The sequence below is a fragment of the Loxodonta africana genome, chromosome 2, assembly GCF_030014295.1.
Source record: "Loxodonta africana isolate mLoxAfr1 chromosome 2, mLoxAfr1.hap2, whole genome shotgun sequence".
NCBI lineage: Eukaryota > Metazoa > Chordata > Mammalia > Proboscidea > Elephantidae > Loxodonta > Loxodonta africana.
This window is the reverse complement of record NC_087343.1, coordinates 145115-166912: the sequence shown is the minus strand read 5'-3', so window position 1 is coordinate 166912 and position 21798 is coordinate 145115. Positions and strand designations below refer to the sequence as shown.

At 47.5% G+C, this 21798-nt stretch overlaps 1 protein-coding gene across 1 annotated transcript in view; it reads right to left on the bottom strand.

Moving 5' to 3' along the window:
* Positions 1-683: 683 nt before the first annotated feature.
* The window catches only part of PLEKHG4B (pleckstrin homology and RhoGEF domain containing G4B), a 61081-nt gene continuing 39966 nt past the window's right edge, over positions 684-21798 (bottom strand). Inside the window, 9 exon segments of the mRNA XM_064276083.1 lie at positions 684-963; positions 1200-1316; positions 3811-3994; positions 4532-4702; positions 6187-6417; positions 6498-6587; positions 9232-9481; positions 20629-21260; positions 21623-21733. Coding sequence (XP_064132153.1) covers positions 695-963; positions 1200-1316; positions 3811-3994; positions 4532-4702; positions 6187-6417; positions 6498-6587; positions 9232-9481; positions 20629-21260; positions 21623-21733 — 2055 coding nt within the window. The 3' untranslated portion in view covers positions 684-694.

Below are 21798 nucleotides of genomic sequence, written 5' to 3'. Positions count from 1 at the left end.
GGGCTCTACCCAGTGCCCATGAATTACGAGTTCTTGCAGTCTGGCCTGTGTGACAGGAACTGTTCTCTAGTCCTTTCAGGCATTTCCCCAGCCTTGATGTCTTCCTCTCACTCCTGCTGGACACGGAGGAAGTTGTGGTCAGAGCGCCGGTCTCATTGCTAGGCAGTCCTCTCCTCCCTGGACGCAGCTAAAGTACCTAGTAGCCTCTTCCTGCACTGGGGCCTGGAAACGCTCAAGGCAGAAAATGGCATGAGGTCTCCCATCTTCCAGGGGTCACTGCCCTTCTTTCTCAATGTCCCTTGTCTTGAAATCTGTTTTTTCATTTTTTTTTGGGGGGGGGGTTTGTAAATCTGGTTCCTGTTACTCCATTTTGAGTGGCAGTGGAAGGTGCATTTTTTTTTTTTTAAGAAAAATTTAAATTTGCTTGAAAACATTTGGAAACACATAAAATCAGGTGAAATAAATTAGCCCACTCTGTGGTGCAACCAGTGCACCATTCCAGCCAACGCGGCCCCCATCCAGACCAGTCCCGCAGCAGGGCCCGCCCACTTAGACCTGACCTGAAGCAGGCCCTGCCCACTCAGACTAGACCTTCCGCAGACCCCGCCAACTCAGACCAGACCCGCAGCAGGGCCCCCCGCTCAGACCAGACTCGCAGCAGGCCTCCTTTCAGGCCTCCTTTCAGCGCTTGAATTCACTCACTCATTGAGGGCTGGCTGCCAGTATTCTGCTCCAGCTCCTCTTCCTCAATGCAGGCTCTGACATCATAGGGCCAGGGCCAGAGGGCGGGGCTCAGCAGGCCTGGGAGACCAGAGTACACATGCAGGTTCAGAGAGCCCAGGACTGAGGAGGACTGGCTGCTGGAGGAGGAGGTACTGCTGTCAGAGATGGTGGAGTGGGGTCTCTTGAAGGGGGTGGTGTGGTCAAATGAGGACACAGCGATGGATGCGCGCGACCAAGACTCTGGAAGTGAACAAAAGCCCAAGTGGGTCTGGCAGCACTGTAGAGTGCAACCTGGATTGGAGAACAAGATCAAAAGGGACCTGGAGAGCTGGCCAAGTTTCCCAGTAGCCTTGTTAGGCATGGGCCATGGCTGACAGCCACCCGTTACACCACCAGGTTGGCCCACAGGGCCCTCATCCTGGGCCTGAGGTCCGGGTTGGCAAAGCAGAAGAGGGAGAGCCCCGCGGACACTGTACCTGTGCCCTTCATGGTATAATCGATGGCCCGGTCACTTATGGCAGCATCACTGGGCTTGATGTCCATAAATGGCTTATTGCCTAACCCCATGGACACCATTTCTCGCATTCTGAGTTCTGAAACAGAAGAATGTGTCAACAGTTTTCAAAGCTGCTCCTTGCTTCAAGCTGCCACCACTGTAAATGGTCTGTGACCTGACACAGTCCGTCCAACCAGGTGCCTGTGAGCGGAGGCCCTGCCCAACTCTTGAAGCAGCTGCAGGCACCAGAGGTGCCAAGGGCACTCTGTTCTGGACATGCACATGATGTGGGTTCACACTGGCCTCTCAAGCAAGCCAAGGGGGTAAACCAAGAAAAAGGACATGGGGCCTGGAACTGGGTAAAGTGGGTGGACAGAGCTCTGGAGGAGTGTGTCCACAAGGGGGAAAAAAAAAAAAAACAGGAGTCTGGTGTGTTTGCATATTGACAAGAGATCTAAGCACAGGGTGAGAGTTTCAGGATGAATTAATTCTTGGCGAAACTAAACAAACATAAAGCAGAAAATTAGTAATTGTAAGGAAAAATTGTATGAGAATAGGTGTTAAGTGAGGACCTACGTGCACTCTGTGTTAGATGAGGACCCGTGTGCGCACCGTGTTAGGTGAGGACCTGTGTGGACCTTGTGTGTTAGGTGAGGACATGTGTGGACATTGTGTGGTAGGTGAGGACCTGTGTACACACTGTGTGTTAGGTGAGGACCTGTGTGCACACTGTGTTAGGTGAGGATCTGTGTGCACAAAGTGTGTTAGGTGAGGAACTGTGTGCACACAGTGTGTTAGGTGAGGAACTGCGTGCACACTGTTAAGTGAGGACCTGTGTGCACACAGTGTGTTAGGTGAGGAACTGCGTGCACACTGTTAAGTGAGGACCTGTGTGGACACTGTGTGTTAGGTGAGGACCTGTGTGCACACTGTGTTAGGTGAGGACCTGTGTGGACACTGTGTGTTAGGTGAGGACCCGTGTGCACACTGTGTGTTAGGTGAGGACCTGTGTGCACACTGTGTGTTAGGTGAGGACCTGTGTGCACACTGTGTTAGGTGAGGATCTGTGTGCACAAAGTGTGTTAGGTGAGGAAATGTGTGCACACTGTGTTAAGTGAGGACCTGTGTGTACACTGTGTTAGGTGAGGACCTGTGTGGACATTGTGTGTTAGGTGAGGACCTGTGTGCACACTGTGTGTTAGGTGAGGACCTGTGTGCACACTGTGTTTTATGTGAGGAACTGTGTGCACACTGTGTTAGGTGAGAACCTGAGTGGACACTGTGTGTTAGGTGTGGACCTGTGTTCACACTGCTGGGTGAGGGACTGTGTGCACATTGTGTGTTAGGTGAGGACCTGTGTGCACACTGTGTTTGGTATGGGCCTGTGTGTGCATTGTGTTAAGTGAGGACTTGTGAGCACACTGTGTTAGATGAGGACCTGTGTGCACACTGTGTGTTTGGTGAGGGCCTGTGTACACACTGTGTGTTAGGTCAGGACCTGTGTGCACACTGTGTGTTGGGTCAGTACCTGAGTGGACACTGTGTGTTAGGTGAGGACCTGTGTCAATTAGACACTGTTAGGTGTGCACCTTTGTGCACACTTTTAGGTGATGGCTGGGTACACATTGTGTGTTAGGTGAGGACCTCTGTGCAGATTGTGTTAGGTAAGGACCTGTGTGTACATTGTTAGGTGAGGGTCTGTGTGCACACTGTGTTAGGTGAGGACCTGTGTGCACATTGTGTTAGATGAGGACCTGTGTGTATACTCTTAGTTGAGGATCTGTGTGCACACTGTGTTAGGTGAGGACATGTGTGCACACTGGGTGTTAGCTGAGGGCCTGTGTGCACACTGTGTGTCAGGTCACAGCCTACGTGCACACTTGTGATTCCTCCAGGAGGGAGCTGGATCTGTTGCATGAGGAGGGTAAGCAGCTGGTCTTTTGAAGGGTTGGCTGCTGGGGTTTGATTTTGGATTTAGGGTGAGGTCTGTGTGGAGGGTCCTCTTTGAAGGTGTTGTCACCTTGAAGGGGTTTTAGGAGCCACTGCTGTGGATAAACTCACTGCCTCTCAAGTGCAAGCAGAGGTGTCCCACTGCGAGGAGGTAAGAAGAGCAGGGAATACAGCGTGGACAGCAAGGAAGGAAGAGAAGCAGAGGGTGGGGTCTTGGGTGGATGGACCTTTAAACTGGGGAGATTAAGGGCAGACCCCAATCCAGTTTCTGGAGGTTATGTCCCCAGCGAGGAGAGTGGGCAAAGTGTCCAGGCTGTGCATGTGGGGGCCCAGGGGAGGCAAGGTGTGGTTGGTGATTGTTTTCAAGGTGCTTTCAACGTGTTTGTGACTAGATGGACCCAGTGTGACCAAGGCAGGCCTGGCCTCTCAGAGCAGGTCAACACTGTCGACGGGGGCGGCGTCTGCCTTGCGTGCCCCCGCAGCTTTGACTCCCTCGTTGTACCCCATACACCGCCCCACCCTTGTGCATCCCCCACCTCTCCCTGTGTCCTCCCTTGCGCCCCGCCCTCTCCCCATGGCCATCTGCACATCCCCACCCCTCCCTTTCCTTCCCCCCTCCCTGCCCGTGCCCACGCCCTTACCTCGGTTTCGCAGGGCCTGCCGCCACAGGATCCTCCCTATGATGCTGGTCCATGCAGTCTTCATCTCTGCGGAGCTTGCCTGCAGGATGTAGGTGTCTTGAGACCTTCGCCGCCGCCGTCGGAACCAGATCTCAAACCTCAAGCCACTGTCGCCCACGTTCTCTGTCATTCCGATCTCAGCCGTCTGCATCACAGCAAACACCAGAGTGGCCCCAAATGCTTTCAAAACAGTGGGGTGACTGTGCTGCCTGATTGGCCTTTAGCTTGGCCTCAGTGTGGGCAGAACTAGAAGCCAAATAGGCAGCTCCCCCATGGGCCTCAGTTTCCCCATTTGGGAAAGGAGAGGCTGGACTAGAAGGTTCAAGCCCTTTGTCACCTCATGTTCATTACGCTGCGTTGGCTCACAAAGGGTTTTATGGCTTTGTGGTCCCCTCCAGAGTCCCCCAAGCTTCTGTGTACAGGACTGTTCATTCTCAGTCTGTGTCAGGGGAGGGAGCAGGTGAGGAGACCCGATGGGACCTGGGTCACGCCTGTCTACAAAGCCCGTTTGTGCTCCCCAAGCTCAGGAAGGGCCCCCCTTTGGGAGAGAGCATCTGCTTCCCAAGCAGTTGATGCTGTCCCGCTGGTTTTCCTCTCACTGCTTCCCTCTGCTTGTCTGAAATGAGACCCGGATCTGAGGGACCCCAGGGGTAGACCGGGAGCCTGGTGCCAGCAGCCGTACCTTGAAGGACTGCTTGTACACGTAGATGTCGTAGCCGCCGTCCATCTTCTTCGTTTTGCTGAACAAGATGAGGTCCTCAAAGAGGAACACCCTGCGCAGGTACTTTCTCCTCCCGCAGTAGACGACAAACTCATCCTGGCACCTGAGAGGCCCCTGCTCCTTCAAGTTCACCTGGAGGGAGACAGCTTCCTTAGTGACAGTGGTGTAAGGGACATGGGCTCTGTGGCTGGACAAGAATTATTTTCCTTCTCAGTGTCTGGGCCTCTTGAAATGCAAAGATGAGACATGGAGGCCAAATTCCCATAGCTTCTGTGAACACATCTAGATATTAGCTTTTAATCAGAAGTTTTAAATGGCTTTAAGTAGAAGCTGCAGCATCACTAAAAACAATGACTTAAGAACTCAGGCAGACCCCTAACCCTCCCATCTGACCTTCCACAACCTCACAGGGGAGACTATCCCCACTGGGAGACACTGCTCAGGGGTCCACACAAAGGCTACCTGGGGCCAGGTGAGGGTCAGATTAGAGATGACAGGGGAGGGAGACTCTCCCACATTGGGTGACACTGGCCAGGGGTCCACACAAAGGCTACCTGGGGACAGGTGAGAGTCAGAGAAGAGGTGGCAGGGGAGGGAGACTCTCCCACACTGGTGACACGGCCCAAAGGCTACCTGGGGCCAGGTGAAGGGGTAAAGAGGAGAAGGCAGGGGAGGGAGACTCTCCCACACTGGGCAACACTGCCCAGGGGTCCACACAAAGGCTGCCTGGGGCCAGACTGGGGGGCAGAGAGGAGGTGGTGTATTCCAGAGCAGCTGCAGGTCATGCTGCTCACTGAGGGTCAGCACTAAAGGCTGGACACCACGAGGCACTCATGGGGCCCCCATCTGGAAGGACATTGCCGCCCCTTACCCAGGTGGGATGGGCCTTTGTCTCCAGGGCACTTGAGGATGGTGAGGATATGGGAGGAGCCAGGGTCCAGGATCGACCGGGCAGAGAAGCGCGCTTCACGTGCTCGCTGGGCCTGGAGTCCCCCATGGGCACAGCGCTCCCTGACACGGGGCTTTAGCCAGGTGGCAGGTCCCCACATTCCCATGCCCCCTGCACACATTTTCGGAGGTTGCAGTGAAGGTGCCTCTTTTCGATGTTATTTAACCTTCCACTTTAAAGTCCTTGTGAACATTTGAACTGAAGCTCCCTATTGATGACCGAGCAGCCCATGTTCCCAGGGAAGTCCCTCAGGCTCAGGTTGGGCTTCACCCCACTCCTGCTGCTTCCTGTGGGGCCGACCAGGGAGATGGGCACAGCTGGCCAGAGTCTGCCACAGTCTCCTCCACACGCAGAGCACCCCCCCATGCCCACCAAGAGCAATCCGGTCACTCTCACAGGTCATGGAGAGACTGGGCTGGGGGTCAGCTGCCCCCAGGGCCCTTGCAGCAAGTGACCTGGCAGTGCCCAGCCCTGCACTCAGAGGCCTGAGCCTGGCTCCATGCTCTGTGGCTGCCATCTTAAGATAATTAATGATCCTTTTAATGAGGGCCCTGCAGTGTCACTTTGTTCTTGTCCTGCAAATCCCATAGCTGACCCTGGCCATCAGGGAGCCTCAGTGTCCCACCCTGCCCCTCCCTGCCATTCCGCAGCACAGGCAGGCACTCACGTCACAGCCACGCACGGCATCCATGGCCAGCAGGTCATTGCCATGGCGTAGCTGGAAACAGACCATGTCCTCAGCAGCCTGCAGCTGGCTGAGATCCTGCTCCTGGGTGGAGCTTCGGCTGGCCTCCTTGACCAGGTCCTTGAGCAGCAGTGCATACTTGCTCATGCGCTGCACTGGCTTCAGCAGGTAGGAGGCCAGGTCCATCTTGTCTCCCAGTGCTTGCTGCTTGGCCTGTGGGGAGGGGGGCCAGATGGGGGGGTGAGCACCAGCCTAACCGGGACCGGTTAGGGTGGGGTGGGGGTGGGGCCAACCTTAAAGAAGGCATTGCCATGGCTGCTGAGCAGAGCATCTGAGCGTGGCTTGTTCTTGCTGTACAGCGCGTACATGCGGAACTGCTCCTCCTGGAAAAGGGGAGGAACCACAGGGGCATCCATGCGTGCTGACTCAGCAAGTTCGGACAGACACACGGACACATAGACACACACACAGGCAGACACAAACATAAGCACAACACATGGACACAAAGACGTGAACACACACACACACTAACACATACTTGGAGACAGAAACATGACACATAGAGAGGACAGACATACACATGGATAAACATATGGACACATACACAGATGTGTGAACACACAGACACACATGAACACATACCTGGACACAGACACACAGAGACACACATGGGCAGACACATGGACAGACACACACATAAGCAGACACACCCATGGGCAGACACATGGACACATAGACACGTGAACACACAGACATGCACATAAACACATAGAGACACACAGACACACACTTGGACACACACAGATACAGGGACACACATGCAGAATGCAGATACACACATAGACGCACTCCCACCACCCCCACCTTCGTGAGGCCAGAAACGCTTGAGGCTTTGAGCTGGGTGCAGTCCTCTGTGGCTCTCACCAAACCTTAATGGCTTTTTAAGGCTGACAGACACATTCTGAGGGAAGACCCTTGAACACATATGAGGGCTTTTCTCTAAGTGAGGTTAAACCTCCCAGAAGGAGTTTTATAATCAGCTCAAGTTCTGTGATGACCTCGTGGGGTTTGATCATAATGGCACTGAATTTAGAGATTCATTTAGGGAACTGTTTAGCTTCTGGAACTGGAGACTCTAGTCCATGAACATGGTATGCCATTCTATTTATTCAGGTTTTCTTCTGGGCTTTCAGTAAAATTTTAGGTTCATCCTGCAAAGGCTTTACTCAGGGAAGTGGTTAATAAGGGCTTCTTGCCTACACTGTGTTCCAGGGACTGCTATGGGCTCTGAGAACTTTTTTTTTTTTTTTATGTTCAAACAATTCTCTCAGATGTGAAGTCCTGAAATTTAGTTTTTAAGTGCTAAAAATAGTTTTTCTACTATGTCATTTAAATAATTTGATAAAAGAATTCCAGAAGTGGTTAGAGTTTGAAAAGCAATCCCATTATAAAGGAAATACTAAAATTTCAGTTTCTAATGAGGAGCAGCTTGGCAAAGTTGGCTTGGTAGAAGTCTGCAGAAAAATTCTGAACGGTATATAGCATTTGAAGCAACAGAAAGAAAGTGAAGCGATTACTATAATGAACTGTATAATTAACATTTTAGTCATAAATGTGAAGTTAAAAAGAAGAGAAAAGTTAATTAGTTAAAACCCTAAAAATGCCAAGAGACCAGTAAGGTAAGAGAGGAACCAGGAAACGACCAGGGAAGCCATATCAATACCAAAAATAACAAACTGAGGTTGACAAGCTCCTTGGGAAATGGACTCATAGAAGGTTGCTAAAACATTATTGTCACAGAAAAATGATTTTTAAAAGGATTAGAAGGGATCAGTGAAAACTAAAAATCATCCATTGGAATGCTGAAATTACTCTGAATATAAAGAAATAACCGTTGCTGTCGAGTCAATTCCAACTTACAGGGACCTCATGTGTGTGTGTCAGAGCAGAACTGTGCTCCAGAGGGTTTTCAGTGGATGATTTTTTGGGAAGTAGGTCTCCAGGCCCTTCTTCCAAGGCAACTCTGAGTGGACTTGAACCATCAACCTTTTGGTTAGCAGCCAACTGCGTTAACAGTTCGCACCACTTCGGGATTCCCATCCTGAACATACTTTCCTGAACACTGAAGATTTTTGTAAGCTAAATCACTCAGGACACTCGGTTTTTGACAAGTCAGATGTTCCTTAACTTCTGCTCTAAAGACAAAATGAAAACTTTGCAGAAATGATAAACGTTTTTAAAACCATTCCATGTACTATAAATTGCTGCATACTTTACAAATTATTAAAACAATATTTAAAAAGTTCAATGATTGTTTATTCTTTCAAGTCTGAAGCAGTTATTTTGGCCACTTGAGTCACTGGGACACTGCTCATTGAGTGTTTTTTGAATTTTCTTTTCAGAGTAAGTTAAACATTTTATTAAAGGGTGAGCATGAAGACTCAAATAGAGAGCTACTCCATATTCACATTTGAGAAGAGACAAAGAGAGCAGCTCTCCTTCAATCAATCTATATCTTCAATGTGCTTCCAGTCAAAATCCTGAAAGGTTATTCCCAGAACTCAACAAGCTGATCCCAAAACTCATCTAGAGGGCAAACGGACCATAGGGAGAGGGTCTCAAGGGAGATGACGCATAGGTTCTAAGAACTGGTCACTGGCAAACTGATATTGGGAATTGCTTTTGTTCATTTGGCCTAGGGAGGAAGGGCAGCAAAAGCTTCTGTCCCATGGTCTTGTAGGAGAATTAAAACAGATGATGTAGGTGAAGTTCCCCACACCATGCATCTCTCAACACAGGAGTTACTAGACACCATTTGTAAACTGTCAAGTGCTGTCACACCGAGTTGTATGGTCTATTCTGGGGCGTATGTTCATTGAGAAGCTGTGAAGACTACATTTCCTAAACTTGTCCTGGAGCCATTCAAATCAGCTGAAACTTAAAAACCCAATCTATGGGCACTTGACCCACGAGAGTCTCCCACGCCTGGAGAGAAGGACCCGGCCCTGGTGTCCTCGGGGGACTCACGTGTTTCAGAAAGCCAAGGCCCACGGCTAGCGGGCAGTGCCGGCAACGCTCCAGCTCCCTGAGGAAGTGCTGGCGGTGGAAGTCATGGAGCTTCTCCAGGTTCCCAAAGATGGTGCCACGCTTCCCTCGCAGGTCCTGAGGCAGGTCCACCCTTTCCATTTCTGGAAAATAGTTGTCGATGACATATCCTAAGGACCTGACATACTCCCTCTCCGTGGAAACCATCTCGGCCATTATGTGGTACAGGCGGCTGGAAGACACAGAAAGGGGGTTGGACGCATCGTCCGGGCTCCACAGATGATGTCTCATTAGAGGCTAAGCCTCACATGAAACAAAGCTGACTTTAGGAAAACTCTCACACAGATTGGAGGTGTGTCCTGTGTACGTGGGGTGCACAATAAGAAAACAATCTCTCAGGATCACTTGTTTTCAGAAATGAACTATCCAAGTCAGCTCCACACCTTGGTGTTCTCTCTCAGTACCTGGAGTTGCTCCTCTGATAGGTAGTAAGGAGAAAAGATGAGAAATAAAGGGAGGGGACACATTTTAAGGAGAGACCTGAAATATCATCCATTTACTGACCATGGTAAGTTGGCCTTTTCAGATAAGAGATCCCTTTGAAAGCTGGAAAGGAGCCGTTGGGCCAGACTCCCTTGGGCTCCTTAACTTAATATCTGGGCATGGGCCCCCCCTGGGGCTCCCTAACTTAATCTCTGGGTACGAGGACCCCCTGCGATTCCCTAACTTAACCTCTGGGCATGGTGATGCCCGTTCCAGATAGTTTAATTCTGGAACCCTCTCTGGGAGCAGCTCTAGCAGGAAAAAAGAAGCCTCTGCACAGAAGGGTGTCCGGGGAATTCCTATAGCAAAGTAGGTCTTTGACCCACGTCTATTGCTGCCCCACCAGAAGCTACTTCTGAAAACCCAGCTTTGCACTGTGGTCACACCTGACTTGATGAACTCACAGACGTGAGCAGCTGCAGCCCCAGGACTGATGGACCCAGAGACCGAGGAGAGGTGACAGCTGGAGAAGATGGGAGAGCAAAAGCCTCTGGGAGCAGGGATGGATGCCAGCTGGGGCAGAGCCAGGGAAGTCGCTGTCCAGAGCTCTCCTCCCTGACATAGCCAGGGCTCCCTGTCTTAACAAGGCTCATGTAGAGGGGCTATAGACCAGCACATTGTCAGAGGCTGTTCCAGTGACCAGGGGACACCATGCCCCTCAGCTAGCTCAGCCTCCCCAGCCCTCACCACTGGACGTGAACTCCTTAATGGCAGCTTATTTCTGAGTCGCCCTGTCTCCCTGGTGCTGCAGGAGTCCAGAGGACCTGTGAGAATTCATCCGTGTTTCCCCAAGAGAGAAGGCAACAGAAGGCAGACTGTGCCCCTGTGTGCTAAACAGCTTGTGCTATGGTCGTATAAGCCCATGCTGGGCTTCTAGGTCAGTATTTTTTTTTCTTTTTACCATTAAAAAACTTGCTGAGCCTTCAACAAGAGTAGTCATGTCGTCTGTCGTAAATAGACATAGGATGCTCAGAGGTCACTCTGTCTTTCTGATCTGGCTTGGCACAGTCCGCAAGGCTGGGGGCTCCCTGCTGCTCCCTCTGATGGCCCTGTCCTGGAGGCTTCCAACGCCTGCTGTGTGGGCTCAGGTGTTTAGGACTCTGCACTGCAGACCCTCCAGATGGAGGCCTGAGACACGCTGCTTTTGGCCACATCTGCTGGCATTCTACTGCAGTTTCTTTAAACAGCTCAATTCTAATCAATTTTTAATGGCAGTAACAAGGGCTGCATATTTTTTGTCTGTGGTTATTTGCATTTTAAATTGGAAAAGAGTGAAAAGCAGCTAAAGATGGGAGATGCTGCAGAGGGAGCCCATTTACAGCAGAGCAGGGGAGCTTGGTTCCCCTCCCCGCCCCCCGCCCCCCCATGGTACCTGCATTGCAGGTTGACAAATACATTCTGTTTCTGCGTAGACAATGCCTCTGCTGGTCAGGGCACCCGAAGCCTGGATCTCAGCAAGACCAGCAAGCCAACCTGTGAGTGCATGGGCCAGGGTGCCCCTGTGGTTCCAGGTGACCAGGCGCCCTCAGCACGGGGAAAGCACAACCCCCTCACACCTTAGCCAAAGACAAAACTGTCCCTTTTAGGTAATCTGAAACAAAATCAAATTTAGAATACTATCACAGGGAGCCCTGTGCAGGGGTTAAGAGTTCAGCTGCTAGCCAAAAGGTCTGCAGTTCCAATCCACCAGCTGCTCCTTGGAAACCCTATGGGGAAGTTCTACTCTATAGGGTTGTTGTGGGTCAAAATTGGCTCGACGGCAGTGGGTTTGGCTTGATTTGGTAACTATCACAGACGTGGGAGTAGGATAGGCTCTGGTGATTTGAGCCGAATTACATGCGCAACTTATTCATCAGGAAATCACAGCTAGAAATTAATGTGGGTGTGGCAATCTGACATGCCTGCGACCTCAACAGCAGCCCAAAATCTGGACACCTGGACTTTGTCTTAAAAAAGTTAAAGAAGGCATAAACTTTGAAAGGCCATAAATTGCTTCATGACCCCATCGTCTTTTCCATGTGACACGGGTTCACTCCCGTCAGTTAAGGTGCTGTATGGGTGAGTGATGGGGCACTCTTTTGGATAACTAAAGGGAACTTTTGGATTCATTAAGATGATTTTGGTTCAGCACAAAGCTCTGTCCTCTTAGCCTGATGACTGAGAAGGACTCACTCCCCTCGCACCCAGACACACATGGGTTTTTGAGGATCCCTGGAGCCATGGCTACAAGGCTGTTGGGTTGGTGGGTCTGTGACTGGGACGGGGGCAGAAGTGACCCTGGAGGCTATGTCAGATGCTAAGCAGAGGCAGGGTAACTTCCTAACTGTGCTCATGCCCTCACACTGACTGGGGAACTGCCCACAGGGCCCAGGGACCACCACTTCCATGGCCCAGGGACAGGCCCTGGGGTGGATGACCCACACCCCCACATCCTGTGACTTTGAAACATTTAGGATGAGTTGAGAGGCGAATCACAGCCCATAAGTGTGGCCCTGGTTAGTAGCTTTGTCATGTCTCCTTGCTCTGTGGAACTGGGACTTCTGATAGGTCTGAGGTTCCACTTGTCTTCATCATCATGGGTAGCCAAGAGGGGGCAGACTGGGCAGGGCTCAGCCAGGACACTGTTATGGATTGATTTGTGTCCCCCTAAATATGTGTTGTAAATCCCAACCCCTATGCCTGTGGATGTAATTCCACTTGGGAATAGGGTTTTTCTTTGTTGTGTCAATGAGGCCATGTTAGCGTGGGTGTGTCTTAAACCAAACACTTTTGAGATACAAAGGAGCAGATTAGGTGCAGAAGCAAGGAGCCCTGGAGGTGCAGAGGTTAAGGACTCAGCTGCTAGCCAAAAGGTTGGTGGTATGAACCCACCACCAAGACGGTGTAGTAGTCAGATGCTTCCGGTGATCCCTCTTATGACAAAGACCCAAAAAAGCAAGTGAAACAACTATATTTCTGACAAGCTAGGAGCCCTGAACATCAAAGGCAAAGTTAGAAAACAGATTGAGTGGCAGGGGGAGGGAGAGATGGTTCAGAAGTGCAGAGGAGTTGCTGGACCTGAATCATTGGAAACCCTCAGGCACCATTCCCTGGAGTGACCGCAGCAGGGCTGGTGGTAGCATTCCAGATGCGGTTTCCTCAGGGAGAGACAGCAAACCACATAGCCTACTCACATGTCTGGCACCAGAGAAGAACAGTGCTCTCAGCAAAACTTAAGTACTTGTGTTTATTTTACCACATCCCCAGCCCCCAAGCTGGCTCCAGTGGCTGTCGATTTCCCTGGGAGTGAGATAGGGCCCACTGTGTGTCCTGAGCCATTCTCCTGGCCTTGGAGAAGGAACAAATTCACAACTGGAGGAAAAAATAATCTGCCAGCTCCACTAAGCTGGGGACCTCAGGACAGAAGCAGCTCCTGTCCAGGCATAAATGGTCCATGGACTTTGGATACTTTTCCCCTCTCCATGGACCTGTGTGGGCCTATTTCAGGCAGACTGCAACTGTTTCGGCTGTGCAGTGGAGAAGTGGGTGTTTGATGTTTGACACCCCTTTGCCTATGCACATCAGGGGCCTAAGGACTGGTGGCTCTACCCATGTCACCAAGTCACCTGTGACAGGGGTTCAAAGATAAGGGTACCTCCCAGTCCTTACAACCAAAAGCATTGGATGCCCGTGGTCTGGCTGCAGAACTCACCTAGGGAACAGGGCCAAGCTTTCCTCACAGACACTAGGGGGATGGCTGCCAGCCCCCTGCTTGTTCAGAGCATGACCTCCTGCTGCAACAAAATACTTGTACCTACACCAATCACTCCTTCCTTCTAAGGCTGTAGGACAGAGCCTGTAGCACACACTTGATGACCAACTACCTGGACACCTGAGCTGAATCCATACAAGAAAATTGAATGGACTCCTAGGCTCATATACTTGATAACAGCTCTAGCCATCTGGGGACAGGACTTCAGAGCTCCAAACGTGAAAATAATCAGGCTATCTCACTCAAGCAGCCTATTTCAGCATATCAAAACAAAACAAACCAAGAAGCTAAGATACGGTGAGCAAACATAAAAAAAACTAACATAATTAATTATAGATGGTCAGAGACAACAGTCAATATCAAATTATATAAAGAAGCAGACCATGATTGCTTCAACCAGTGCTCAAAACAAAGAATCAAGGAGTCTTCTGTATGAAGGTGCCTTCCTGTAATTACCAGATGCAGAATAGAAAAGATTAATGTACAGAACTCTTCAAGACATCAGGAACAAGATCAGGAAGGAGATCAGGCAATACACAGAAGAAGCCAAGGAACACATAGATAAAGCAGTTGAAGAAATTAAAAAGGTTATTCAAGAACATAACGAAAAATATAATAAGCTGCAAGAATTCATAGAGAGACAGCAATCAGAAATACAGAAGATTAACAACAAAATTATACAATTAGAGAACTCAATAGAAAGTCAGAGGAGCAGAATTGAGCAAGTGTAACGCAGAATTAGTGAGACTGAAGATTAAACACTTGGCTCCAACATATTTGAAGAAAAATCAGATAAAAGGATTAAAAAAAAAAAGAAGAAACCCTAAGAATCATATGGGACTCCATCAAGAGAAATAACCTATGAGTGATTGGAGTACCTGAACAGGGAGGGATAACAGAAAATACAGAGAGAATTGTTGAAGATTTGCTGACAGAAAACTTCCCTGATATTATGAAAGATGAGAAGATATCTATCCAAGATGCTCTTCAAACTCCATGTAAGGTAGATCTTAAAAGAAAGTCACCAAGACATATTATAATCAAAGTTGCCAAGACCAAAGATAGAGAGAATTTTAAGAGCATCTAAGGATAAACAAAAATTCACCTATAAAGGAGAGTCAGAATAAGCCCTGACTACTTGGCTACTCGGCAGAAACCATGCAAGCAAGAAGGCAATGAGATGACTTATATAAAGCACTGAAGGAAAAAAATTGCCAGCCAAGAATCATATATCCAGCAAAACTGTCTCTCAAATATAAAGGTGAAATTAGGACATTTCCAGATAAACAGAAGTTTAGGGAATTCATAAAAACCAAACTGAAACTACACAAAATACTAAAGGCAGTTCTCTGCCTAGAAAATCAATAATATCAGATAGAACCCAAGACAAGAACACAGGACAGAGCAACCAGATGTCAACCCAGACAGGGGAATCACAAAAATAAATCAAGGTAAAAAAATGCTTAAAACAGGGAAACAGTGATGTCATTATGTAAAAGAAGACACATTAAAACAATAAAGAGGGAAGCAGAAATGTAGTCATAGATCTTTCATATGGAGAGGAAGTCAAGGAGATGTAAAGAAATAAAAGCTAGGTTTAAACTTAGAAAAATAGGGGTAAATAGTAAGATAACCACAAATTAGACTAACAATCCTGCTCATCAAAATAAAATACAAGAAAAAAATAAAGACTGAGCAGAAACAAAATCAACGACAATGAATAAGAGGAAAAGACAATATATAAACTACTCAGCACAAAAAATTAAGTGGGAAAAAGAAACTGTCAACAACACACAAAAAAAGACATCAAAATGACAGCACTAAACTCATAAAAAAAACTCATACCTATCCTTAATTACGCTGAATGTAAATAGACTAAATATACCAATAAAGAGACAGACAGTGGCAGAATGGATTAAAAAACAAAATCCGTCTATATGCTGCCTATAAGAGACACACCTTACACTTACAGATACAAACAAACTAAAACTCAAAGGACGGAAAAAAAAAAATATCAAGCAAACAACAATCAAAAAGGAGTGGCATTATTGATTTCTGACAAAATAGACTTTAAAGTTAAATCCACCACAAAGGATAAGGAATGAAACTATATAATGATTAAAGACAATATACCAGGAGGATATAACCATATTAAATATTTATGCACCCAATGACAGGGCGCAAGATACATAAAAGAAACTCTATCAGCATTGAAAAGTGAGATAGACAGCTCCACAATAATAGTAGGTGACTTCAACACGCCACTTCCAGTGAAGGACAGAACATCCAGGAAGAAGCTCAGTAAAGACACGGAAGGTCTAAATGCTACAATCAACCAACTTGACCTCATAGACATATACAGAACACTCCACCCACAGCAGTCAAGTATACTTTCTTTTCTAGCACACATGGAACATTCTCTAGAATAGACCACATATTAGGTCATAAAGCAAGCCTCAGCAGAATCCAAAACATTGAAATACTACAAAGCATCTTCTCTGACCATAAGTCCATGAAAGTAGAAATCAATAACAGAAAAAGCAGGGAAAAGGAATCAAACACTTGGAAACTGAACAACACCCTGCTCAAAAACAACTGGGTTATAGAAGGTATTAAGGATGGAATAAAGAAATTCAGAGACTCCAGTGAGAATGAAAACACTTCCTATCAGAACCTTTGGGACACAGCAAAAGCAGTGCTCAGAAGTCAATTTATATCAATAAATGCACACATACAAAAAGAAGAAAGGGCTAAAATCAAAGAATTATCCCTACAACTTGAAAAAATAGAAAGAAAGGGACAAAAGAAACCCTCAGGCACCAGAAGAAAGCAAATAACAAAAATTAAAGCAGAATTAAATGAAATAGAGAACAGAAACATAATTGAAAGAGCTAACAAGACCAAAAGCTGGTTCTTTGAAAAAATTAACAAAATTGATAAATCATTGGCCAAACTAACATAAGAAAAACAGGAGGGGAAGCAAATAACCCGAATAAGAAATGAGACGGGTGATATCACAACAGACCCAACTGAAATTAAAAGAATCATATCAGACTACTACAAAAAACTGTACTCTAACAAATTTGAAAACCTAGAAGAAATGAATGAATTTCTACAACTAAATAAACCCATAAAAAAAAAAGAAGAGATTGAAAAGATAACTTAAAAACTGCCAAAAAAAAAAAATTCTCTGGCTCAGACAGCTTCACTGCAGAGTTCTACCAAACTTTCAGAGAAGAGTTAATATCACTACTACTAAAGGTATTTCAGAGCATAGAAAAGATGGAATACTCTCAGAGTTATTCTATGAAGCCAACAGATCCCTGATAACAAAACCAGGTAAAGACACCACAAAAAAAGAAAATTACAGACTTATATCCCTCATGAACCTAGATGCAAAAATCCTCAACAAAATTCTAGCCAATAGAATTCAACAGCATATCAAAAAATAATTCACCATGACCAAGTGGGATTCATACCAGGTATGCAGGGATGGTTCAATATTAGAAAAACAATTAATGTAATCCATCATATAGGTAAAACAAAAGACAAGAACCACATGATATTATCAATTGATGCAGAAAAGGCCTTTGACAAAGTCCAACACCCATTCATGATAAAAACTATCAGCAAAATAGGAATAGAAGGTAAATTCCTCAACATAATAAAGGATATTTACACAAAGCCAACAGCCAACCTCATCCTAAATGGAGAGAGTCTGAAAGTATTCTCCTTGAGAATGGGAACCAGACAAGGATGCTCTTTATCACCACTCTTATTCAACATTGTGCTGGAGGTCCTAGACAGAGCTATTACACACGATAAAGAAATAAAGGGCATCTAGAAGCAGAAGTATCTCTATTTGCAGATGACATGATCTTATACACAGAAAACCCTAAAGAATCCTCAAGAAAACTACTGAAACTAAGAGTTCAGCAGAGTATCAGGATACAATGTAAACATACAAAAATCAGTTGGATTCCTCTACACCAACAAAAAGAATATCAAAGAGGAAATCACCAAATCAATACCATTGACAGTATACCCCAAGAAGATAAAATACTTAGGAATAAATCTTACCAGAGACATAGAAGACGTGTACAAAGAATACTACAGGACGCTACTGCAAGAAACCAAAAGAGACCTACAGAAGTGGAAAAACACACCTTGCTTATGGATAAGGAACACTTAACATTGTAAAAATGTCTATTCTACGAAACGTGATCTATAGATACAATGCAATTCCGATCGAAATTCCAGAGACATTTTTTAATGACATGGAGAAACAAATCACCAACTTCATATGGAAGGGAAAGAGGCCCCGGATAAGCAAAGCATTACTGAAAAAGAAGAACAAAGTGGGAGGCCTCACACTATCTGATTTTAGAACCTATTATACCACCACAGTAGTCAAAACAGCCTGGTACTGGTACAACAACAGATACATAGAGTAATGGAACAGAATTGAGAATCCAGACATAAGTCCATTCACATATGAGCAGCTGATATTTGACAAAGGCCCAAAGTCTGTTAAATGGGGGAAAAGACAGTCTCTTTAACATATGGTGCTGGCATAACTGGATATCCATCTGCAAAAAAAAAAAAATAAGACTAGACCCATACCTCACACCATGCACAAAAACTAACTCAAAATGGATCAAAGACTTGAATATAAAATCTAAAACGATAAAGACCATGGAAGAAAAAATAGGGACAATGCTAGGAGCCCTAATACATGGCATAAACAGTATATAAAACATTACTAACAATGTACAAACACCAGAAGAGAAACTAGGTAACCGGGAGCTCCTCAAAATCAAACACCTATGCTTATCCAAAGGTTTCACCAAAAGGGTAAAAAGGTTACCTACAGACTGGGAAAAAGTTTTTAGCTCTGACATTTCCAATCAGGGTCTGATCTCTAAAATCTACATGATAATACAGAAACTCAACTACAAAAAGACAACTCAATTAAAAAATGGGCAAAGGTTATGAACTTCACTAAAGATGACATTGAGGTAGCTAACAGACACATGAGGAAATGCTCATGATCATTAGCCATTAGAGAAATGCAAATCAAAATTATAATGAGATTCCATCTCACTCCAACAAGCCTGGCGTTAATCAAAAAAACACAAAATAATAAATGTTGGAGAGGCTGTGGAGAGATTGGAACACTTCTACACTGCTGGTGGGAATGTAAAATGGTACAACCACTTTGGAAATCTATTTATTGCTCCCTTAAAAAGCTAGCAATAGAACTACCATACAATCCAGCAATCCCACTCCTTGGAATATATCCTAGAGAAATAAAAGCCTTTACATGAACAGATATATGCACACCCATGTTCATTGCAGCACTGTTTACAATAGCAAAAACATGGAAGCAACCAAGGTGCCCATCAACGGATGAATGGATAAATAAATTATGGTATATGCACACAATGGAATATTACACATTGATAAAGAGCTGATGAATCCATGAAACATTTCATAACATGGAGGAATCTGGAAGGCATTATGCTGAGTGAAGTTAGTTAGTTACAAAAGGGCAAATATTGTATGAGACCACAATCACAAGAACTCAAGAAATAGTTTAAACAGAGAAGAAAATATTTTCTGATGCTTATGAGAGTGGGGAGGGAGGGAAGGAGAGGAGTATTCACTAATTAGATAGTAGACCAGGGCTATTTTAGGTGAAGGGAAAGACAACATGCAATACAGGGGAGGTCAGCACAACTGGACTAAACCAAAAGGAAAGAAGTTTCCTGAATAAACTGAATGCTTCGAAGGCCAACGTAGCAGGGGCAGGGGTTTGGGGACCATGGTTTCAGGTGGCATCTAGGTCAACTGGCATAACAAAATATATTAAGAAAACATTTTGTATCCCCCTTTGGTGAGTGGGTCTGGGGTCTTAAATGCTACCAAGTAGCCATCTAAGTACATCAATTGGTTTCAACCCACCTGGACCAAAGGAGAATGAAGAATACCAAGAGACAGAGAAGGCTACATAAATCAAAGACTACATCAGCCTCAGACCAGAAGACCTAGACGGTGCCCGGCTACAACCGATAACTGCCCTGACAGGGAACACAACAGAGAACACCTGAGGGAGCAGGAGAGCAGTGGGATGCAGACCCCAAATTCTCGTAAAAAGACCAGACTTAATGGTCTGACTGAGACTAGAAGGACCCTGGAGGTCAGGGTCCCCAGACCTGATGGCTCAAGAGAGGAACCATTCCCAAAGCCAACTCTTCGGACAGGGATTGGACTGGACTATGGGATAGAAAAAGATACTGGTGAGGCGTGAGCTTCTTGGCTCAAGTAGACACATTGACTATGTGGGCAGCTCCTGTCTGGAGGGGAGATGAGAAGGCAGAGGGGACAGAAGCTGGTTGAACAGACACAAAAATAGAGTGGAGAGAAAGAGTGTGCTGTCTAATTAAGGGGAAAGCAACTAGGAGTATATAGCAAGGCGTATATAAATTTTTGGATGAGAGACTGACTTGATTCGTAAACTTTCACTTAAAGCATAATAAAAATTAAAAAAAAAACTGAGCGAAAAAAACAAACAAGCAAAAAAGGTAAAGTTTCATGCTAGGGACTTGCTTTTCGTACTGTAATTTTCTTTAAATGGGCCCCGAAAAACTAGAATTGGTGGCAGAGCGAATGTGCACGGTACCACAGGCCATTAAGGAGGAAATGATCTTCAAATTGGGAGAGGGCGGGGCAACTAATACCCTGTTTAAACTCAAAAGCCAGTTGCTGTTGAGTTGACTCTGACTCATGACGACCCCACGTGTCAGAGTAGGACTGGGCTCCACAGGGTTCTCAATAGCTGGTTTTCCAAAGCACGTCTGCGTGGGTTTCAGTCACCAACCTTGTGCCTAGTAGCTGAGCCTGTAGCTGTTTGTGCCACTCGAGGCCTCTGTTGAAACTCAGATGGTGCCCTTTCAGCCTGGCAGGATGGGGGCCTGGGGTGTCCCAGCATTTCTACCTTGCAGACAAGCATCTAATGCTGGGATGGTGCCGACCCTCGGTTCCACTGGCCACTGGGCCCAAAGGACAGGGAGTGTCCACCTCACCTTCCCGGTTGCGGCCTCCCATCCCCCTCAGGGTGGTGGACTCTGGATGGAGAGGACAGGCTGCGGTTCCGGGGAAGCAGGGGGTTCTTGGTGGCCAAGGTACTTGTCACCTCCAGGCCCTTGATGTGTACCCCAGTGTGTCCCAGCTGGCGGAGCTCCCTGGGGCCACCGTCAGGCAGTGGGGACTCGAAGCTCTGTGTTTTCTTCATCATCTTCTTCATGGGGTGCTTCCTGATGCGGGGACTCGGGGCCCAGGTGGGCTCAGGGTGACAGGGGGAGCTATTGTCCAGGGGGCCCTCCAGGGAAGGCGGTGTGTCCCACGGAGCAGGCACACCTGGGCCCAGATGCATGTCCTCTTGTGTACTCTGCGTGTCCTGCCCAGAGGGGTTGGCCTTCCGGGGAAAGGTTGGTGAGCTGCAGCCAGGGGCGGCTTCAGGATAGGCCTCCTCCAGGTGGTGGCTGGTCTGCTTGCCCTGTGACCACAGGGCCCGGCACCGCCACAGCTCCTGCCCTTTGCCTGGCCCCGGCTCCACTGTGGCAGCCACTCGGCAGCAGCTCCCCAGATGCTCAGCATCCAGCAAAGAAGAGGTGGTCTCGGGGTGCTCCCTGCAGGGTGGCCTCCATCTGGCTGCCTGGAGACAGGGAGGGGGCTGGTCAGCCAGGGAGGGGGGCCGGGGGTGTGGCCCAATGGGGCCATGATCACAAACCGTGTGGTTCTGAGTCCAGGATAGCTCATGTCTGCCCAGCCAGGACAGAGTGATGGACCTCGGGAGGGACAAACAAACCCTGGGCTCCATGGCACCTGCTGGGTGGGGAGAGGATGAACCCCCTACCAGCTCCTCCAGCAACCCCCCTCCACTCTGCCTGGAGCCACTTCTCTGGGGCTCACAGGGGGACCCTGTGAGCTCCAGAGGGGGGGGGTGCTGTTTGGGCACCGGGGTACTGCCGGCACAGCAGGGCAGCCATGTGGTTTGTGTCCCAGCAGTGCACCTACCGCTGCGGCTGCCTCGTGGAAAGCCTCATACACCTCCTGCTTTTCCTTCTTGTTCTCGAGCGAGGCCAGCTCCACGGGGCTGAGGGATTGCTCTCGTTCCCTTTCCAGCCACTGTTTGACGTATGCAGGAAAAGAAGATTTTATTTTTAAGTGTGCAGGGACAAGGACAATGGGCC